Genomic DNA, 19,205 nt, shown 5'->3' with positions numbered 1-19,205 from the left:
TCAGTGCTGTGTGTGTATTACTTTGTCTCTGAGCAGAATTTATTTGCGGGTCTAATTGGACTAAAAGACACTTTATGGCCTGGTGTCACCGTGGCGCCCCCGACTCACCGCAGTTCTGCTCGTCGGCGCCCCCCGGACAGTCCTGCACGCTGTTGCAGTGCGCAGAGGCGGGCAGGCACGTGCCGTTGGGGCAATGGAAGCCCATGCAGCGCTCGCCCTCTGGTGAACATGTGGCATATAGAGTACAGAGTCAGAAAACACATCTACCTCGACGTCCATCACCAACTACCTCAATATCCATCTATCATATACCTCAATATCTAACATTTTATCTTCCTCGATATGTATCTCTACCTCAAAAGTAAAGATTCTTTATTGCCATATGTAACAATTACAATGGAATGCTTACTTCCTATTTACTCCTGCAGTATCACTTCTAAACATAAATTCTAAACATTATGTAAAAGTAATAAAATAAATAACTTAATACAGTAAATTAATACAGTAAAACTGACTATGTAAAAATGTTATTTTAAATGTGGCGGGTGGTGCTAAAATGTCTTGCACTTGGTGCGATTAAATTACAGTAATAGATACAGCATAATAAATGGTAACAATAAGGTAGAAACAATATAATGATAAAGTATAATGATAAATAGTGACCAGAGCAGTACAGTACAGTGACAGTGCTTGCGTGCTATGTAGCCGAGTTCCTAGTGAAAAGTCCAATAATTGAGCGATTAACAGTTTATTAGGTGCACTGCCTGTGGATAGAAACTGTTCTTGAACCTGCTTGTACTGGTTCAAATGCTGTGGCACCGGTGACCGTACTGCAGGGGGGAGAACAGTTGGTGCCCAGCATGATTGTGGTCCTGTATGATGGAGCTGGCCTTGTTCTGACACCGTCTCCGATCTGGTCAGATCTATCCTTGATGGATGGAAGTGCACACCTGGTGATCAGTCCACCATCCTCATGATCCTCTGGGAGGCTTCCTGTCCTGCCCAGTGGTATTCCCATACCACACGGTGGCACCACCCGTCAGAACGCTCTATACGGTGACACAGTAAAAGTTCACAAACCATTGTGTGCTTAAGCCACATTTCTTAAGGCACCGTAGGGGTTAGAGGCGCTGGTGTGCCTTCTTGAGCATGACCTCTGAGATCTGTAGTCCCAGGGAAACTGAAGCAACAGAGGATTTCCACAGGTGTACCGTCCAGGCTGATGGGGGAGCGGGTCCCTCGGTGGTTCCTGAAGTCTAAGATCTCTGTACTCTGTTTCGTCGTCGTTGCTTACCAGGCTGATAACTGTGGTGTCATCTGCAAATGAGATGATCCGGTTGTTGCTATGTATGTACAATCATGTGTGAAACAGAGAGTACAGCCGGGTGGGAGCCCAGTGCGCTGAGGCAGCAGCCTTGCAGCACTACGGTGTTGAGGACCAGAGTGGATGAGGTGTTGAGGTGTGTTGCAGGCTTCACCACTTGAGGCCTTCCCATCAGGAAGTCCATAACCCAATTGCAGATGGGGGTGCCCAGGCCTAGATCCCTCAGTTTCAGGACCAGCTTGGAGGGAACGATGGTATTGAATGCAGAGCTGTAGACAAACAACAGTCTGACGTAGGTGTCCCTCCTATCTCGGCATTCCAGGGCAGTGTGTAGTGTCAGGGAGATGGTGTCGTCCACACACCTGTTTGTTCTATTTGCGAAACTGGAGTGGATCCAAGGAGTCAGGGATAATGCCATTTATGTGTGCAATGACCAACTTCTCCAGGCACTTCATGGCTATGGGTGTTAAAGCCACTGAACGACAGCCATTGAGGCCTATTGCCCTGGTCTTCTTGGGTAACTTGTTGTCTCTTTGAAGCACGTTGGGATGACAGACTGCTGGAGTGATGCATTGTGTTATGTCTGTGAACACAGGAGCCAGCTGCTCCCCGCAGGTCTTAAACATGCTCTATATCTCTATCTACCTCAATATCTATCTCTATCTCAACCTACCTCGATATTAATATCTATCTTCCTCAATATCTATTTCTAGCTACCACAATATCCACCTCTCCAACACCACCCAATAACTGTTAGCCACAAAATCAATGCAGCCCAGATGGGATCTGGGCTCCATGTGGATCTGCTCACCGCACTGTCTTGGGTTTTCGTCTGAGCCATCCTGGCAGTCGTCGTCCCCGTCGCACACCCAGCGCTGGGGGATGCAGTGGCCCGTGTGGCACTGGAAGCTGCTGGCTTCACAGGTGTGGTGGCCCACTGTCGGGTGAAGAATATAACCATTAATAAAAAGACGTCTAACCCATTGTTATTTTGAGTAAACGTGTACTAAAGACAAACTGGACAATTTTTTTTTAAGAATCCCGAGAGACATTTTAACCCTTGACAATGGTGACTTAGGGAAAAACCTTTTGAAATTTGAAATATTGTAGTGGGTTACTTCTGGATGATGACATTAATTACTCGTTGCAATTAAGGTTTAAAGGAGTGCAAACTTCAAATGGCAGAATCTGTCATTTTAGTTTATTGTAGTAAAGAAAGCTTTTGATGAAAAAGTTACATATGTACAATATATGTGTACTAAGACTGGAATTAGGATAAAACACATAATTAATCCAGATTTTCTGGGTAAATTCAGGATCCAAATTAAGGTTACGTTTCAGCATTTTGCCATTGCTTTAGGAAGACCAGTTAACATGTCTGTCTATGTAATATAGAACAATATTACAATATTAGATGCATATTTGATAGATAGATGCATGTTTTTTATACTAGTCATAGTAAATTTAGGATTTTAGTTTAATTCAAATAAAAATATAATATGTGTCCCACCACAGCAAAAGCAGCCATTTCGCCCATTTCTAAAATCTCCAGGAGCAGCCAAATAAGTTGAAAAAAACCTTTCTTGAAGGAAAATGAGATTTTTCCAGATTCGTGTTCCTTTGTGTTTTTTTTATCTTTCAACGTATTTTCAAAACCGAGCTTGATTTATAAATAGTAGAAAATTGTTAAACCGTGGAGTTTAATATTCCTGTTAGATTACATGGGGAAACACAGTTCACTTACCGAGGCGCTAAACAACGCTGAACGCCGATCGATCGTTTCCTTTAAAGCGGGAGTCCAGGTGAAGATCATTCCTCCATATTCCATGTGATATGAAGTCACAATGTGAAACCGTTTTGATAGAATTCAACCTTTAAATCGTACTTCTTTTACACACACGGAGCCATTGTTGTGAAACGGCGAAGAAGGAAAAACCCTTTGCGTCACGCACCTACGTCACTTCCGTAAACAGACGGTTAAAGCGCAGCACGGGGGTGTTTCGGTCTCACTTGTCTGTAAAAACGTTCTTCTCCGTATCGTCATGAATTATGCGAAGCGGGTAGCAGAAGCTCTGCATCATATTTGGGACCTTAATCTGACCAGTGCGATAGATCCAAGTCAGTGTTAGCAGCGCGTACTGGACTTCATTTTCCGCCATGATAGTCAGTTCTCCGACGGCGACGCGGAATCTGATATTACTCCGGACTTGAAGAACATTTCAAACAAGGGATTTCAAACTTAATGTGACGATGAAATGGAATATTTTCAAGAACCTCCGGAGGAGACCGATGTCACACCTCCTGTTGTTACAACGGAAAAAGTTGATGACGTGATGAAGTCTGTTGAGGTTGGTGACAGATTTTCAGATTTCAGATTTTCTGAGACTCATAATATTGATAGACTCTACATTTTTTTGTGTTGTCCGTACTTTTAAACTCCAAAATAATTCCACTTTCATAAAACATGTATATTCGTACTGTTAAAAGCTTTTTGAAAAACAAAATGAGTTGTGTTGTTGAGCTGTTCGTGATTGGCCCATTCAGCATTATGTCAAGTAGCCATGAGGCTTCGCTTGTTCGTCAACCCCATTTGCATTCTGGGAGCTGGCTGAATAAACCTGGTGTGGGTAAAACTTTGGAGGTGATTACCTCAGAAACACGGTTTGCCACACCCTTGTCAAACAAGTCATCGCTTTAAAAATATTTGCTTGATTTGCACAAGTGACACCTTGTTTGGAAGCTCTGATTCTCCACTTTCAGATGATTCCAAATTTTTTTAAAGAAACTCGAAAGCCGCCAAATTACCCTAAAGTACGCAGTGGGTCACATATGAAAATAAACAAAATGTATACACAAATACAGTAACAATATAAATCTTTATAAATAAAGTATTAAAATATATCTTGCTCTAAAAAAACGTGTATAGAGTTCTAGACTTTTAGTTTCTCATCCACTCTGAGCCTCCGCCTAGATCTACTTTAACGTCCGCTTAGATAAATATGCTCCACTGCGGAACTACTGTGCATTCCAGACCAAATAAAAACCTTCCCAGCCAGACAGCCGCTCCCTCCAGGGAATAATTAAATGTTATCTTATTTACCTGTGCAGTTAGCCTCGTCTGACCAGTCCCGGCAGTCATTGTCTCCATCGCAGCGCCAGGTCTCACGGATGCACACGCCCCTCGTGCACGTGAACTCTCCGGGGCCACACTGGTGGGACTCTAGGGGGAAAAAAGGTAGTATTAGCATTGTCAGTCTTGACGGTATTGTTCGTTTTGACACTCACAATACTGAAAATACCGATGCCCCCACACAACAGTATTTACGGTATTGTTAGTCTTGACACTAAGAATAAGGTAAATACTGATGCAACCACACATCAGTATTTACGGTATTGTTAGTCCTGACTAGGGATGCCACAGTGAGAATTTTTTTACCACCAGTTAATAAACTCACGATGTGTCCAGTGTTAGCGGTAACGGCAGACAATTTACAACCGGGAGGGTGCGCGAAGTATCAGGTCTCAATCTAGACCTGATCTAAGGTCTTCTAATGTCCTCTTTCTCTCCTCTCCTCCCGTCACAAGCAAAATCTGACTCCGCAGACTGTGTGACTCTGCTGTCCGTGTACAACTGCACGTTCAGTTTTGTGGTGTCCGACTAAGTATTGAAAACACGCTTAGAATTTTACAAATTGTTTTTTAAAATTTAATTAACGTCAGCACTGATACATGAGCAAAAATCAGAAATTAACTAGATGGGTTTTAATTCTATATATAAATAAAAAAAAAAAAAAGCAAAACGACGGTCGGGACGGTGGGCAAGTAATGTAATCGGTGTCTGCCCGAACATCGTGTAACACCAGTAACCACGGCAACCTTAGTCTTGACACTTACAGTAATGTAAATACAGGTTTAACCATACATCAGTATTTCCAGTATTGTTAGTCTTGACACTAAGAATAACGTAAATAGCGACGTATGGGGGGCCCGCCAATGCTGTGAACCCAACGCCCCCTTACCACAGTGCTCCTCATCGCTGTTGTCGCCGCAGTCGTCCTCGTGGTCGCACTTGAAGGCCAGCGGGATGCAGGAGCGCGACGCCACGCAGCGGAACTGGATGGAGGGGTCACAGGACGTGGTGGCTGGGGCAAAACAAAAGAGAGTAAAACAGGGAGCGCGAAAAGACGCACTTTCTGATTGCTTCCGGTCTTGGCCAGATACTCACGGCACTCTTGCTCGTCGCTCATGTCCCCGCAGTCGTTGTCGCTGTCGCACTTCCAGATGCTGCTGATGCAGCGGCCGTTGGAGCAGCGGTACTGGTTGGGCAAGCAGCTGTGCTCTGTGGATAGAAAACAAACCAACAACAACAAATATAACAGGGATTATCCATCACAAGCAGTCAGGACAGTTTTATCATTTTGTTTAACAAATCGTCAAATGAAGTTGAATGAAGTACAAGAGACTTATTCAAAACAGAAAAAAAATATACGGCCATATCATATCTAGGAAAAACCCAGAGAATCGTGAGATAGTGACCAGAGGGCCATAAGAGGCCCGCGAGCCGGAGTATTCCCTGGTACCCTTGTTTTTAAGTGACACGACCCCCTCCAGGGCTGCAAAAAGCCCTTACACCCTTTTAACCCACGTCCATCAGGATATTCCGTAATTAGAAAACTCCGGTCTAAGCCAATGACCACCAAGTGGAGGAGAAGCGAATTGGTGACGAGTCTTTTTCAGGAAACTGCCAATATGCACCACATGTGGAGTAACGGGAGGTCCAGGAGGGTTCACTAGATTAAACACAATTTTTCCTGTTAAACATGTTTTAATGTGTGAGTAGAAGTCCTTGGACATGTGGGTGGGTGTGTGTGTGTGTGTGTGTGTGTGTGTGTGTCCCACCTGTCTTAACGCAGATCTTGTTATGGAGCTGGTAGCCAGCAGGACACTGGCACTGCACCTCTCCGCTGGGCATGGTGGTGGTGGGGGCTCCGTCCGGGCAGACGCAGGTGTGGTGGTGTCCCGGCTGGGGAAGACACAGCAGGGTGCACGGCTGGTCGGCGCAGGCGTTGTGGCCTTGGGGATGGATATAGAGAAGAACGGTATCGCTGAGGTGGGGACATCGGCAATGCGCCCGTACCACGATATTTACAGTACTGTTTACAAAAATCTGGATTTCCCCGTCCCCCCTGTCACCTCTGGCCTTGCCCTTGTAGAAGATCTTCAGGTCCATGACGCCAGTCAGTCTGCCCACGATCAGCTCGTCGTTCTGGGCGCCAGCCTTCGGCGCTTTGAAGATTCCCATCCTGGACCAGTCGTCCCAGTACAGGTCGTTCTGAGGACCGAGGCCAGAGCATTTGGTAAACGATTCTCCACTCCTTATTCGGTAAGTAACGGCCCGATGAGAGACTATGAAAACTGTTGTATCTACTTCTCAACAGTATTTGTATGAGGGGAGGTACCCTAAATTTATCTTATCTGAAATCACAATGCATATCACAATAACTGATGTTATAAAAAAATAAAAAAAACAAAAACATGCTGAAACAACTAAACTGAATTTCAACTTTTAGGTTAATGTTATGTTTTATGTGTGACCAAAACGACGGTTCCTGTTCAAATAAAACACATGAAAAGTTGGGTTATATCCGATGAACAATAATGAATGATATTGTGTGACATTGGAGATACTGTAATAATTTAGTAATAACCCATTTGGTAATCCATGCCCATACTATTGTATACATATGTATCCATCTTGTACAGAAGAGCCAAGAGCCATTTCTGTTTTATAAAGCCACTAACTTTCAATTTGGCATCCAACTTTTCATGTATCCTTTGCATAGAATCACATTTTATATATTCTGTATATTTTGCAATATATATTTTTTTTCTTTTGGCAATTTTTCTGTTCATTTGGCAATTTTTGTTTTTAATTTGACTATTCTTGTATATTTTATTTATTTTGCATTTTTAGCTATTTTTGTCTGTACAGCAATGAACCATATCATAAAAGTGCAATTGGTCTAATAAACAGATTCTGATGAATATAACCCTACATAAAAATAAGAAAAATGTTGGGATAGGCTTCAAAGTGCATTGTTGCCATGATGCCCGCCCTCCCTCACCTTGAAAACAGCAATAGCGTAGGGGTGCGGCAGGCCCTTCATCAGCACGCTTCGCTGGCCGCCGCCAAAGTCGGCGCGCTCGATGCGGTCGCTGAAGGCCTCGGTCCAGTAGAGCCAGTGGTCATCGGCCGTGATGCCGTTTGGCCAGCGCACGCCCTCTGACACGATGCACGATACATTGGAGCCGTCCATGTGGCCCCGGTACACGCCAGCTGCCCGGTCCCCCCAGTCGGTCCAGAACATTAGACTTGGGGAAAATTAAGAAATAGCAACATGAGGACATTTGTTAAGATTAACTTTGAATTTTTCTGGAATAAAACCAGCTAGTCCTGTCAGACAACAGCGCCAAGCACTTCCACGTCCTTAATGGACAGGCCTATTTTAGCAGCCAATCCCTCATACATTTATTTATTTAGTTAGTTTAGTTTAGTTACAGAGACACTTGATGATGGATCCTTTTGCTCAATAAATGAATTAAAAAATAACAATGTTTTAGTGTTTAATTGGTTTAATTATTAATTAATTAAATTTTCAGGGCTGAGGGCTGGGAAAATTTAAAAACAAACTCTACATACATACAAAAAAAGAAAAAAACAGCCTTTAAAAGGTGGTGCTATAATGTGATAACCTTGGTTCAAACCACCCATAATGCTTCTGGGCAGAAGAAAACTAAGGGTAAAAGAAAACATTAGAAATTTTTGGTTGTTTTACAAACATAACATTTTCTTTTTATTGATTACATTTATTTAAGGGTTAGTTCTACCTTTCTCCTGGCAGCAGAACCAGGGCCCGTGGGTGCTCCAGGACAGAGGCGTTGAGTAAGGTGTGGCGCAGGTCTCCATCAGGGTTGGAAACCTGCGAGGCACACAATCCTTAGCCTTTAAAAAATAACTAAATATGACAACACAATCGATAAATAAAGAAAGTAAGAAAAGTAGGTCAATAACACTTCTGAACACCACGTTCAATAAGCCCAGAACTGCATGTACTCATATATACATACATACACACACAGACTGAGGCTTGTCAAATATCAATTAATAGTGAGTTGTGGGATCTTTTTTCCTATGAAAATACATTCTCTTCCCAGTCAAATACAGAGCAGAAATGTTCTCATAATGGGCTGTATTCCTAATTAAGTTACCTACACACGTATTTCTGATGCAAGCAAAATGTGAAAAAACAAGGGGCCGTGTAGGATAGCAGTATTCCAAGCAGCATGAGTGACGTCCAGTCTTCAGCTGTTACCATTTGCATCTTGGCGCTCTTTCTCATTAACAATGACAGCCAAATTTGAAAAACAAAAAACAAATACAAAACACTATTTAATTTAGCTTTCTATTTTCTTTGATGGGGCTCTTTTGAGTTCATTTCATATTATATAGATATTATTAAAAAGATAAAGACAATAAAATGATAAGACAATAAAACAAGAAAAATACATCTAGAGATAAACAATGAGCAATAAAAATGTGGCAATGACGGCAATAAACCTAATGATAAACGATAAATCTAAAAAAAGCAACAAGAAAAAATATGGCAATATACAATAAGCCAGCCCCATTTTTGTTTGAAAAAAAAAAAAAATATTAAATACTAGTTCATTTATCTTTCTGTTTCTGTCTCTTTGAAGAGGCACGTTGTTTAAAAAAATAATGTCCCAATCTCTTATGCGACGGTCCCTTACTGTTAATTTTCGCCTGAACAGATTAGAGAACATTAAGTTCACGATGCCATTCGTTAAAATATGGCAAAAATGACCGCCTTTTTTGTATTTAGTAGTGGCATATTTAATAGTATTTTTAAATCTCTTAGTTACTACTATGTTAATAAAAATGAACGAAAAACCAAAATTCTTGTCTTAAAATTTCATTTTGCCAAGAAAATGAATTGCCATTATTTAATTTCAGAAATCAAAACCAAATAGAAAGGTATAACTTGGATGAATTAAACTTAGAGACGGTATTTGACTTTAGTTATAGCGTGAACATTAGGTTAGATTTTAGGTTCCAAGAGGTTTTTTGATGACCCTTTGATGAACTTCTTGACTGTTCTTTGTCTTTCTCAACTCATGTATTAACGCGACTACATTTTTGGGTATACCTCGATCCTCTGGGCTCCGGCATCAACCCAGTAGAGCAGCCGGCTGATGGGGTCAAAGGTCAAGGCCTCCACGTTCTGCAGGTCCTTCCTGACGATGACCTCCTGACCGGTGCTGCCGTTCAGACACAGGCGCTTGGTGGAGGGACAAAGGGCGGGGTCAGAGACTCAGACTCAGCCACAGCATTAAACACCGTTTAACCATCCAATATGTTGCTTATTGAGACCTGTGTATTGGATGGTGTTAGCAGTAGGTTATAGGAGTGAAAATAATGGATGTTTCCCAGCGTTCAGGGTAGAGGTTTTTTCGGGGTCCACACACCTGGATGGTGTCCAGCGATATGTCCGCCCAGTACAGGCAGTTCTGGTCGTAGTCGAAGTCCAGGGCCACCGCCTCCCTCAGGCCAGTGAGAGGTAGGACCTGGTCGGTGCTTGTGGCCAGGTCGTAGCGGTGGATGGAGCTCCGCACAGCGTACAGGATGAACTCATTACTCTCTGCGAGAGGAAACAAGAGGTGGTTTGGCTCCGAGTTGTGAATGGAATGCTCACAAGAATCATTTCATTCTTCAAAATTATTAATTTTGATGGAATGGAAACATGACTTATCCCAAACGCATCGGCCTATTTTTCCTCAGAATTGAATTGAATCCTCAGTAATTATTTTCCGGTTTGTGAGTTGACTCGCTTGCCTACTCTTGCCGGAGTGACTCCTGTCTCCAGAGTCATTTAAAAGGTTTGTTTGCTGTGAACAAATCATTGTCGAGCCTTGCATCGCAATGAGTAGGCCGTGGAAGAAAAAGGTTAGGAAACGCTGATCTAGGGTATCTAAAGAATCAGGAAGTTAAACTTAATTATTTCTAAAGACACTTTCTAGACAAATTCATTTTCGGACAAATCAACTCCCTCCTATTCAATCAAGTAAGTCAGAACTATATATGGGTCCAGTTAGGTCAGATAACAATGTAAGTTCAACTGGCAAAAATCTAAGCATTAGCTTTTTTTTTTTAATTAATAAAATCTGATAAAATTATTATATTAAAATTAAGACCTCATGCGAATTAGTGACTTTCAGGGCTTATATTTGTAAAACTGAATCTAAGACAATTTTAAAGGACCTGCAGACACCCTGGTATCATACATACAAAAGCACAAAATGAACTTTTAGTCTTTCTTTTCCACTTGAATATCAAACTCTAAGCACTAGGATTTATGTTCACTTGTACTTTTTAAACACAGCCACTCTGCAGCAACAACCACAAACACAATTTGTCCCAAATTTCTACATTGGGTATGTTAGTTATAGAGAAAGATATATACATTTATTCAAGAACACTAACTGCGTTTGGATGAGAACTGAATGCAGTCTTGTGCATCGGTCCTGATGCATTTAGCACCCATGTGCTAATTTGCTTGGTGAAATCCTCTAAAGAGCTCTATACCTCCGACAGGACAAGGCAGCATCTCCCCGTCCAGCCGGGCCTCTACGTCTCCGCCACTGCAGCTGTCCCCCGAGACCTTCCTGTAGCTGCAGGGTCAGATAGGATGTAAAAATGTTGAAAAAAGTGTTTGGCGAGGTGAAGTGTCCACTAGGTGGCACACTGATCAAACTAGTCAGGTTGTAAGGAGATGATGGTTGGGGCTGGAACAAGTGACTAAATTGCTAATGTGCAGTTTAATTTTACCAATAAGAGGATATTATAACACTTTTTGAATAGCTGGAGGGTTAAGAAAAAACAAAGTTTATTATTAATATATTGAAGATCTCGATGATGATGATGATGATTATTATTATTATTATTATTATTAATAATAATAATAATAATAATAATAATAATAAAAATAATAATAATCTCTGTTTGTATAGAACAATTCACGCAGGAGATCAACTCAAAGTGCTTCAGAAGAAGTACAAAAAATAATAATAAAATACAAAGTCCAGGAAAATACTAAATCAACTGAATTATCTTTTTCAAATCATGCAAAATGCAAAATGAGCCATATGAGTAAAGTCAGTTAATGACAGACTATTAGGGTATTTTCAACTCATTTAATCACCGATAAGTTGAAACAAAAGCAGTTGCAATGTGAAACCGCCCCCAAGTTTCATCATCAGAACATGATCTCGCCATGAGCGCTGTCGGTATTTAGGTATCAGAGCGTTTTATTATGTACAAACATATATGGCAATATATATGGCAGGATATTTACGATTATTATGGTAAATGTCTGAAAAGCTCACCCTTTGCTGCGTCTGTAGGTGGTGCCAACGGGGCAGGGCACCGGCGGGGCATAGAGGTTGCCCGAGAATTCGGGGTCGAGCACGCACACCTGCAGGGACAGGTCCTCGCTCAGCTTGAAGCCATAGTCACTGGGTAGGCAGAAATGAAGGAAGGAAGAAAGAAAGAAAGAACAGGGAGGGAAGTGATGTATTAACGATCAGTGTGTCATATGTTTTTTAACCTCGGCATTGGACATAGATCAAATTGCAGCAAATTTGAGAAGTAAATTGTAGAAATATTCAGTGAGTATTATAGAAATGTTTGAGACAATTCCACACGTACTAAGAGCCTGAATTTAAAGTGGTGAGCGAAATTTAAGAAACCGACTTTTGCTCCCCGCCCCCCTCTCGCGCTCTCTTCAAATGGCTGGGACATAACAAAAAGCACAGGGTCACTGAGAATTAAGCAGTGGAGCCAGATTATAATAAATAATTTGAACTAAAATTATCACAGATTCCAGAATAATCTCTTTCCAACTTTGATTTGGGGGATGGTTTACCACTCGTAGTCCTGGCGCGTGCATGAGCAGTTGGACACGGTGACGGGCCGGTCGAAGTCCTCGCCATTGAAGCAGGTGGCATGGGGCGTGCGCCGCTTGAACACCATGTCGCGGCCCAGCAGGCAGTCGCTGCCGCGCTCGTTGGACGGCGACCAGCGCTTGTAGTCGGCTTCCGAGCAAGGCACTCCTGCGGGGAAGGAAGAGGAGGAGGGGGAGGGACGACGTAATGACAATGATTGGCCATCGGGGTGTTGAACAGGATCATATAGGCAAAACGTTGTCATGTCTTCTGAGTTTGCTAAACTGTATTTTAACCCTGTTTTAATTTACAAATATGTCAATTCAATAAAGATATGAGCTGATGTTTCTCGTGACACTCAGCAACATTTTTTTTTATTATTTGTAAATGATTAATATTAGGTTTTCGGGAACTTTATCCATAATGATTCTCACCCTAATTATTACGTATGAGCCGATGCAGGCTGCATGTAAATGAGCTTATGTAAATGAACCAAAAACAGAAATACCAATTTCTATCTTCTGAGTTATTTTTCAATGTAAACCCAACATGGATTTAAAATATACGCGAATACAGATCAATATTGTGTACAATACCCTACACCCTATTAGTACCCTACCCAACAACTTATTAATTATATATACAGTATATTGTAATACTTATACTTACATCATAATTATACTAAAATAACACAATGGATGATAATTTATCAATTATTGTTATCATTGTTATCTCATTGTTATTCATGCCGGTAGCATTGTTTTCATATGTATTAATCTGTAAAGCACATCCACCTATATTTATATTTTATTTATACCCATATATACACATCCATATTACCATACTAGCGACCATAATGGCACTTGGAAATTTGGTTATTGGATATTTGGTATTTTTGGACTATTATTAATATACTTGCGAACAAAAACAAAAAACGGTTACGATTCACGCTCAAATTATCCCCCGGCTCTGGCTCCTAATCCCGCATGGGACATACCCAGGACGTCGGAGGTGTTGACCTGCAGGATGAGCCAGCTGTGCCTCTGGTCGGCGTAGGAGCCGAAGATGGTAAAGATGGTGCTCTTCTCCCCCGGCTCTGTCAGTAGCTGGTACACGTACACGTCGCGCTGCGAGAACTGGAAGTCCGTCCATGTCTCCCCCTCGTTGGTGCTGAACCTGGAGGCCACGCGGGGGCAAAATACGTCACGCTTCGCCTCACAGCGCATGAGAAGCTCTTTTTACATTTTTTTATCTTTTCAACACTTACTTGAGGTGCGTGGTGGACCCTCCCTGGGAGATAGCCACGAGCAGGCCGCCGTGGTCTCCCCAAGTGTAGAAGTGAGGGCCCGCCAGCGCCTTTGAGCAAGAGGAGGCACGCGGTCAACTTCTATCGTCCTCTCAAATATCCCTGCATTGTGCTCATATTTTGCAGAACAAATCCTTTTGTTATTCCGATTGTCAGAGCTCACCTCTCTCCACCGGGTCCCGGCGCTGCTGGATACGTAGACGTTGGGCTTGTTGGCCAAGTTCCTGCCGACCGACCCTGCAAGGAACAGCACGCAGCGTTACGGAGCTCTCCACAATGTTCCGAAACTCAATTCTGATGCATTTTTTCCGGTCCCCTACAAGCTGTTGATGGTTCATTTTGACTGAAATGTTGCTAGATAGATGCCAATACAAAAACAGAATAAAAAATTACAAGATTTTTGTTCTGAGGCCGACCGTGCGGTAATTCTTTATTTTTAACCTGCGTCACAGCTCTAAAAGCTAAATGCAGTCATGTGGTAAAAGGTCATCACAGTTAATCAGCAGAAAAAGTGTAAGTGACTCATCTTATCCAGGGCGTGTGTAGCAGTGTTCCCAAACCTTTTCTCTGCCACGGAACACTTTTTACAATGTAATAAACCCACGGCACGCAGCTATCCTGTTAACCACCAAAAACGCAAGCATGTAGAACCGTGCTTATCATAATACGGCCAAAGAATAGATGAAGGTGTGGAGACTCGCAAACGATCTGATCGTTAAACAACTCCGAAATGAGTCGTTCCAGCCAGAGCGGGCGAGGGAGTGAAACATCAATTCACAAGCTGAAAAAAATAATAGTAATAATAACTGTCGATAATCGCTCACAGGAAGTCTTCCCGCGCTCACCGCGCATTAAACAAACTGAATCAAATGAAAAAAACTGTCAGAAAATCGAACGACTCATTTCACCACGTGACTCATCAAGAACCGAATCTCAACAAAGCGTCGAAACCTTTCATCACCAGAAATAGCCGTCACTTTCAGAGCGAAACTTGTTCTGCTGGATCTGCTATTCTGGCCTGAACTGAGGAATTAAAGTGGCTTTGCAATTTTGATCTTGCAACACTAAAGCTAATTTCCATCGTTTATACACAGCAAGTGGAATTAAAAAAAAAAAACGTGGCAAGCTCTCAGGGCATGCAGTGGTGGGATGAGCTGCTTGCATGATGAGCATAGTCAGACGTCTTTCACTTTCAAACCCCGGTGTTCCCCTTTCTAACCAGACGCTGGATGAGTCATGACCTAGTTCTTTTCAAATGTCGGATCTGTGATAACCCCGGGGAACAGTTACTTTACAGCCTAAAAAGCAAGGGTTATCAACCTTCTTTAGGCCCCTTGACTACGTTTTTTAGCTCCTTGCGAGTGTGCCAAATTGTCGTCTTTATTTCACCCCGCTTTTTATTATTATTATTTGGGATAGTAAGGAATTTGTCGTGTTGAGGAATGGTGTGTTTCTACAGACAATTAGCATTCCAAAAATAAAATATTAAATAAAATAAATAATGCCAAATACACACAAATAGCCAAAAAGGTGTATAGGGTATGAATCATAGTTTATGCTATGCATTCACTAGATTATTACAGCAAGTATAGGCTTATAAATTTAGGCCTATAAGCCACAGATTGAGGCTCAGATTTCATGTGAATATGGGCATTGCATCGGCTACTACGTTACATCGTAGATGCATGGAGAAAAAAGCCCCAAATGTATTATAAAGAAATTTTGATATACTTAAAACCTGTTCAATACATCTTTTTAACAAAAGAAAACCAATCAAATATCCCGTGAGCCCCACGCAGGGCTGAGCCCCCCTAGGTTGAGAACCTCATTGCCGGAAGATATTCTCGTTGCATAAATATCTAAGTAAATCCATCCATCTGGCTAGGACGCGTGTCTTCCATCAGTCAAAATAGTAGTTGCGGACAGATGCTCTCAGCCATCGAAGTGCGGTGCTCGTTTTCAAGGTGAATGAGTCAAAGGGGAACGTGAGGGAGCGTGAAACGAGGAGGTTTAACACCAGGAGCGAGTGGGGGGAAAAAAAAAAAAAAAGACCAAAAAAAAATAAAAGAAGGTGATGCCTCTCATTTGGTAAGAGCTTAAAAGGAGCTCATAAACGAGACGATAAAGTTTGAGGTGGTAAGGGAATGAGGCTAGTGGGCGGTTCTTGGGCATATAAAATGTAATACTTTTTCATTTTGGACAATTCATCACTCTTGTATTCAATAGAGTATTGCTGGTAAAGTACTATATAGTTTGTACAGGGCAGGGAGGTAAGTATTAGGTAAAAAATGGCAGGTTATGAACTAGATAAGTGGTCTTCAACCAGGAGTCCGTGACCGCTAGGGAGTCTAGGGAGGTGCTGCAGGGGGTCCGCGAATATTTTGAAATGTCAAAATGATTTTTGTGAAAAATGTTAAAATAAGATAAAAAAAAATATTATTGAGTAAACGCCAACCATTGACACTGCATCCCCACCCCCCCCCCCCAGTAGTGAGCTGAAAGCGAGCCAATTCGCAGCTTCTTGTGGTGTGTTCAAAAACCTCAGATTTTTGGGTAGCATTGAAAAACCTCAGATTTTTCAGTAACGTACTGTGTCTCTGACAGACATAACTGGTGCATGGCCGAACTTAGTATAAATACATGGTAACACATGGTAAACACATGCTAAATGGTTTGTATTTTGTATTGATATTAAACAGCATGTAAAACCGTAATTCCCAATTTGTCTTTTTTTTTTTTTTTTTTTTCTCTTCTACACACGCATTTTAATGACCTGGTCTAGATGAAAAACGGCTGCACTTCTTATTGTCGTCAAACCTGGACTATATTATAATAAGAAACCTAAACAGTATTTCAAACCCTATTTCAGATTAGTTAAACCTTTATTATATTTGTGAAAACAACAAAGCAGTCATAAGTCGTCATCCCCGCCCCCCGAGCGCAGGATCCCTGCATAGGTTTTGATATTCATAAGCACGGTTTAACATCTAGTCTGGGTCCTCCGGCTTCGCCGTTAATTAATACGTCTATTTCATGGGCAAGAGCGTAACCAGCAGCTCCCGCCAACCCTCCCATCCAACGCTCTCTCTCGTGCACGCTCTCCATCTCCGCGCCCATTATCTAATAACAAAAGAATTACAGGGAGCGGTGACATACCCCCCGTCCCCAAGCAAATCTATGTTTTCTACCAGCTGTTAATAGAGAGGGGAGAGGAAAAGGCTTCCTAATCAGACCAGCACATACACATCCACTCGCACACAGGCGCACGCACACACACGCACCCACACACATGTGCTCGGAAACCCCAACTACTTCCTTAGCACTCTCTATAAGGCGATAGTTAACCTGAGGTGATGCTCGTTTCCTGTCAATGCCCTACTTAACCATGCCAGAGGAACGTTGCTTCAATCGTCCTTTCCAGTAGATGCTGCCCCGAGCCATATATTGGGCCGATGGATATTAAGACTTGTTACTGCCTACCCACCTGTGGCCATGATGAGTCCCGGCGCAGACTCCTTGGACAGGATGGGCATGCGCCTTAGCTGGATGTTCAACAGTTGGCTCCAACGCTGGGCCAGATGGAGGGAACAGCCCTTAGAGAGCTAGGGTACAGGAGAGGAGAGGAAGGGAGGAAAGGAGAAGAGATCCAATCAGATCAGAAGGGAGGGAAATTGGGGGAATGCGCCACCTGTATCGTTGGGTTTCAGTATAGTCAGATGGTCTCGGAAGAGGTCAGGTGAGCATAGGGACAGAACGAGACCTCCACCTGCTGAGGTTATGCAATAATATCTATGGAATAACACAAGTGTAACACTAAGCAAACTGCAATAAGCTAGTATATAGCAAATGTATATAGGGAATAAAATAAATATATACCCTATATACCCATAACAATCATTCATACTGTGCATCGGATTGTGTAATCTGTATATTTCATATATATGTTTGCCTTTTTCTGTTTTTCGACAATTTCTATATATTTAGCCATTTTTATTTTACTACACTTTTTATTCTATTTAATTTTCATTATTATCATTGTATTCTCCATTTTCTCAGGCTCTTAAGGATTTTTAAATGCTAATGGTTGTACTGAAAAGCACTAAACCTTGAAAAATTGAAAAATTCCTTGTGTACGTAAATGTACCTGGATGGCAGAATGAATTAAAAGATTCAGAAGGCACTGCTTACCCAAAACCAAAGGGTTTGTTGGGTAGTTAGGTTAGTGTCCCTTTCCATGGGAGAGATTTTCCTCACACATGCTTTTAACCTGACCACTGAAAGTGTATTTAGCCACCCTGCCTAAATCCATTCATGCATTCATGCAATAATATTACACAGTGTCTGATGGACAACCAACACAACAGGCAAATAGCCCTGTCACAGCTCTGCTTGTTCCGCGAGCAGTAAGTGGAAGCTACGATGTAAAACAATAACAACAAATGATAATGGAGAGAGAGAGAAAGTGAGAAATAAAATAATCATAATGAAAAAAAAAAAAAAAAAGGGTCCGGCACTGGAGATTGCAGCCGGGAGTGAGATTTCCGAGCATACGTTTGAAATGCTGCGCGGCGCCTCGTGACTCATAGAGGCATAAAGTACTGTATAGTGGCTCCTGATTGGATGGGAGACGATAATGAAACATCCTGGGTTGCGTGCAGAGGAATGGAAAAAATATATATATTTTTTTGAAAAATAGACCACAGACATTAGACAGACGTAGTGTGCTAGAAACACACACACACACACACACACACACACACACACACACACACACACACACACACACACACACACACACACACACACACACACACACACACACACACACACACACACACACACACCTGGCAGTCTACGGTCCCTCCCAGGCTGTCGGCGGCGGGCGGCTGCAGCAGCTCCCAGGTGCCTCCCTTGTCAAAGGTGATGACTGAGCGCATGTTGTCCTCGCTGACGGAGCCGTTGATGAGCGTGGCGATGAAGACGCCCCGCAGGCCCTCCACGCGGTGCAGGTCGGCGAAGGGCTCGTTGGCGAAGTACCTGCCAGACAACCCAGTTCGAACCCAACTTTGTGTCGAAGAGAAATGGCTGCAGTTTGTCTGGGCGGGCATTCTGTTCGGACTCGTTTTCAAGCCCCCAGTCACTGCCCCTGCCCCATAACCTTTATTTTCTTCCTCAATGGCTTTCCCACCCTCCCCCTGTCGCTTTGCGTTTCACATCAAATTCAATTCAAATCCCTGCATTACTCTTTGACTCTGCTAACGTCATTTGTTGTCCTTATTATGCATTGCTTCCGCTAAACGGCATAATCCAATGTCATTAAATGTAATTACTGTCATTATCATCATGATCATCATCCTAGAGCCTATTATTAGATTCCTAAGAGCAAGATCTTATGACAAAGACAGGAAAGGGTGGAGTGGTGGACGGTTTCATTCTAGAATTCAACCCCCCCCCATGTCAAAGCGAGAAACATTTTGGAATTCAAACCAGATCCAAAAGCTCATCCAGACTTAAGATCTATCTGGAAATACAGGTTTTCCTGACGTCCTCCAC

General features: G+C 42.3%; 1 protein-coding gene across 1 annotated transcript in view; it reads right to left on the bottom strand.

Moving 5' to 3' along the window:
* The window catches only part of sorl1 (sortilin-related receptor, L(DLR class) A repeats containing), a gene marked incomplete at both ends in the record, with an annotated part of 77,232 nt that overhangs the window by 23,099 nt on the left and 34,928 nt on the right, over positions 1-19,205 (bottom strand). The window contains 19 exons of the mRNA XM_080006765.1: positions 109-219; positions 2,136-2,261; positions 4,425-4,544; positions 5,344-5,466; positions 5,550-5,663; positions 6,224-6,397; positions 6,518-6,656; positions 7,450-7,696; positions 8,213-8,304; positions 9,553-9,684; positions 9,872-10,044; positions 10,989-11,074; positions 11,789-11,917; positions 12,328-12,514; positions 13,344-13,522; positions 13,614-13,702; positions 13,816-13,889; positions 17,137-17,254; positions 18,497-18,689. Coding sequence (XP_079862891.1) covers positions 109-219; positions 2,136-2,261; positions 4,425-4,544; positions 5,344-5,466; positions 5,550-5,663; positions 6,224-6,397; positions 6,518-6,656; positions 7,450-7,696; positions 8,213-8,304; positions 9,553-9,684; positions 9,872-10,044; positions 10,989-11,074; positions 11,789-11,917; positions 12,328-12,514; positions 13,344-13,522; positions 13,614-13,702; positions 13,816-13,889; positions 17,137-17,254; positions 18,497-18,689 — 2,606 coding nt within the window. The remainder of the gene's footprint in view (positions 1-108; positions 220-2,135; positions 2,262-4,424; positions 4,545-5,343; positions 5,467-5,549; positions 5,664-6,223; positions 6,398-6,517; positions 6,657-7,449; positions 7,697-8,212; positions 8,305-9,552; positions 9,685-9,871; positions 10,045-10,988; positions 11,075-11,788; positions 11,918-12,327; positions 12,515-13,343; positions 13,523-13,613; positions 13,703-13,815; positions 13,890-17,136; positions 17,255-18,496; positions 18,690-19,205) is intronic.

Source organism: Zeus faber, assembly GCF_960531495.2.
Source record: "Zeus faber genome assembly, chromosome: 9".
In the NCBI taxonomy this organism is placed as follows: Eukaryota; Metazoa; Chordata; class Actinopteri; order Zeiformes; family Zeidae; genus Zeus; species Zeus faber.
The sequence above is the reverse complement of the archived record's forward strand: the minus strand, read 5'-3'. Positions and strand labels throughout refer to the sequence as shown.